This window comes from Condylura cristata, unplaced genomic scaffold (genome assembly GCF_000260355.1).
Source record: "Condylura cristata isolate star-nosed mole 26May11 unplaced genomic scaffold, ConCri1.0 scaffold00020, whole genome shotgun sequence".
NCBI classification, from domain to species: domain Eukaryota; kingdom Metazoa; phylum Chordata; class Mammalia; order Eulipotyphla; family Talpidae; genus Condylura; species Condylura cristata.
The window spans coordinates 3,709,491-3,713,019 of record NW_004567121.1 but is presented as its reverse complement, the minus strand read 5'-3'; the positions used below and the strand labels follow the sequence as shown (position 1 = coordinate 3,713,019).

The 3,529-nt window shown below is 47.7% G+C and overlaps 1 protein-coding gene across 1 annotated transcript in view; it reads right to left on the bottom strand.

The window, feature by feature from the left end:
• The window catches only part of UNC50 (unc-50 homolog (C. elegans)), a 5,955-nt gene extending 2,969 nt beyond the window's left edge, over nucleotides 1-2,986 (bottom strand). The window contains exons 1-3 of the mRNA XM_004686152.2: nucleotides 2,858-2,986; nucleotides 1,581-1,855; nucleotides 123-243 (exon numbers count right to left, since the gene is read on the bottom strand). Of these exons, the coding sequence (XP_004686209.1) occupies nucleotides 123-243; nucleotides 1,581-1,851 (392 nt within the window). The 5' untranslated portion in view covers nucleotides 1,852-1,855; nucleotides 2,858-2,986. The remainder of the gene's footprint in view (nucleotides 1-122; nucleotides 244-1,580; nucleotides 1,856-2,857) is intronic.
• Nucleotides 2,987-3,529: the final 543 nt, after the last annotated feature.

Genomic DNA, 3,529 nt, shown 5'->3' with positions numbered 1-3,529 from the left:
TGCTGGTACATTCATCATTCATCATCTCATCAGCTATGTTTCATCAGCATTTTGGATAGCAAAACAAATGGAGCTTTTACAGCAGTATCTTTAAAAAAGTTAAAAAGTTATATAGTACTTACCACATTAAAGTTGATATGAGAAGACCAACACCTACACAATCAATGAACACAACCCAAAGGAGCAGCTTTATTGTCTCAAAAAATCCCATGTCCAACACAAAGCCGAATCCTATAGTGGACACTGAAAGAAAGATTTACAATTCATTCAGGCACTTTACAAAGTGAGGGACATGGGGCATAGTCGGGGGATAGTCACTGCCTTCCAGATGCTCACAGTCCACTAGGGAAGACAGAAATGTAAACAAACCACCAAAGATATGTTACATGTGATTAATGGGGAAATGCATACTAACATGAAGCACAAAATGGCCACTAAGGTACCTTAAGTTTACTTATCTGTCTGTGGCTTACTTACCAAGGTAGCACCAAGGTAGCACCAGCATCTAGAGCAGCAGCAGTACTAAAAAGGCCCTCACATATTTTAAGTAGAATTAAAGGTGGAAAAAAACTTCCACACTTCAACACCCTACAAATCGTTATGGTCCTTTAACATGATAAAAGTAGTTCTCAAAGGTCCTCCCTGGTGGTGCAGCGGGTTAAAGCACAGCACTAAGTAGCTAAAGCCACTTCAACATCAGTTCAATCCCCCACCCTGGAGGTAACCCACTCTGCGCGGCAGACCTCTCCTGACCTGCCTGCTGCTCCCCTCAGCAGGGTACTTCACCAGTTGGCCTGTTCTGCTCCCCACTCTGTCTCTGGTGAATCCTCTCACCACCCCTCACCTCTTGCCTGTACCTCAGTTCTGTATGCATAAATAAATACACCTTAAAAAAAAAAAAAAAAAAAAGGTTCTCGGGCCCTCCCTGGTGGCGCAGCGGGTTAAAGCACTGCACTAAGAAGCTAAGGCCATTCCGCATAAGTTCAATCCCCGCCTGCCCCGGAGATGACCACATGGTGTTGCAGACCTCTCCTGACCCGCCCGCTGTTCCCCTCAGCAGTGTACTTCGTTGATCTGCCTGTTCTGCTCCCCACTCTGTCTCTGGTGAAGCCTCTCGCCGCCCCTGGGCCTCTGGCCTGTACCCCAGCTCTGTATGCACAAATAAATAAAACTTAAAAAAAAAAAAGTTCTCAAGGTCTAAAAAAAAAGTTCTCAAGGTCTAATCAATACTTTAAAACTCTCACTTTGAATATACATAACTCTGAAGTGCAATTTCTAATCCTGATACTCCTTTTCATTTCTATATTACTTATTATAAAAGATAAGCTGTAACTCTATCCTCTGCTTTTCAAAGTCCCGAGGTAACAGGTTACTTGGGCATCTGCCTAGGATTTTTCAACCAGGAAGAATGCAACCCTTCTTTTCTATAACATTTTTGAAGTGCCAGAAGAGCAGCTGCAGCTTCAAATATTCCCAAATTCTGATCTACAACATATTTATAACAAAAGACCCCCAAGATGATAAGTCCATTCTGAAGCATTCAATTTGCCTGACTCCATGCCAAATAAACTAACACTTACCACAGAGCCAAATACTTAGTAAGACCAAGAAAGCAGGGTCATCTCTGGCCCACTGGTCCTTTGTCTGTTTCCGATAATGAAAATTTCTATAAACTCTCTGCGGGGAAGTGAACAGGTAGAGCATCTGCCAAGCAGCAAACTCAAAGTCCATCTGCCGAAAACGAAAAAGCCTTCTCAGGTATTTGTAGCGTTTTGCTCCAGCTGTGTGTCTTGCTGCATCTCTGGAATTCAATACTCCATTCCCGTGCCCTAGGGAAGTACTTGGCAACATCTCCCTGGATAGAAGAAAAAAATAATTCTTTTACAATTAATCTTAAGAAACCACTGGCTACTTGTACCCCACTTCTGAACCCACCTTCCATTTCCTCTCCAATCCTTGAGAGGAGTAGGGAATAAAAGCAAACGGAATTGGTTCTGAGACTTATTTCAGGGCTTCACAACTGCTTTTTGTACTCCAGGGAAAGAAACCATCATAATACTTAAAACAGGACCCCCGTGTTTCCTACACATCTTCCTCAATCCTCAGCACTCCCAGGTAAGTTATCCAAGGGAGATTTGACGAACAGGAACACTAAGAGGTGAAGTGACCTCCCCCCCCCCAGAGTACTGAAACAGTGATGGAGTCAAAATTGGAACCCAGGTACTATGGCTCAAAACTCTGTTCTTTAACCATCAAGCCTTTAACGAAAAGCCTTTGCTTAAGCCCACAGAAACCCTTACCTAGGAGGTAAAATAAACAGCTTATTCACACAGGTGCATCAATCGGAGAGTAACAACAACCAACTCATACAAAAACAAAGCAAAACTAAAATTCCTAGTGTTCTTACTCCCAAAGTATTTCAGCTGGGAGAACAGCAGTGTGAAAAGTCTAGCCCAACAATTCTGAAGTCAGATGAACGCAGGTCAGGGCCCGAACCCCACGACTCGGTAAGTCTAGTCTCCAGCTAAATTCCTCGGCCTCTGAAATGCAGCCTGTCGGGGTTTGAGGGATGGGATCCCAGATTTAGCAGATAAAGACAGAGGACGCCCAATTACATTTGCAGCTCAATACAAGAAAAAATTAATGGGGCGTCTCTAATACATTATTGGTTGTTTGTCTGAAATACAATTACAACTGGGTGCCCTTCATTTTTATCTAGCTACCTTCCCGCAGGCTGAGGAGCGGATCTGGGCACGGTCATTCCAGGGCTCAGGGACGAGAGCCGCGAGTTGCCAAAGGAAACAGCCACAGGCACGAGCCCGAGCAGTACGCGGTCAGAGTGGTTCTTAGGCCTCACCTGAAGCCCCGGGGCAGCCTCCACCCGGGTCAAAACAGCCCGCCACCTCAGCTAACAACCAAGCCCAGCAGCCGCCGGGCCAACTTCCCTTTCCGCGATGGAGCAGGCGCTTGGGGAGTGACGTTTCCCGCGCGCCCACTTCCGCCCCGCGCCCTGCCTCTCGGACTCCGTCGTAGCCCACGGGCCCGCCGGAAGTTGTTGCTACCATCTTCCGGTTCCGCCTGTGCAGCGGTGGTTTTCTCCCGGCGGGGTTGCGGTGGTTGTTGGGGAAGCGGGTCGGGGCTGCGACTGGGGCGCAGTCATGCCCCGGTATTACGAGGACAAACCAGAGGAAGGCGCGTGCGCGGGTGTGAAGGAGGACCTGGGGGCATGTCTGCTGCAGTCGGACTGTGTACTGCAGGTAGCGCGGCTGGGTGCCAGGGTGATGCTGACGCCTGAAATGGGGAGGCAGGGCCGGCGAAGGCGTCCGGGTTCGATCTGCAGTGGCGGTCCACAGACGTGACTCGGAGTTAGACGTCCGGGACGTAGATCACTGCTCCGATTTGCATCGCTTGGGCCAAGGCTCAGTTCCCTGTTGTGGTAAATTAGGCTACCGAGACACCCGCTTAGGTTTTTATGAAGATCAAACCCTTTCGGTTCAGTTAGCCTTGAATGCTGGTACTCTGCTAGGTT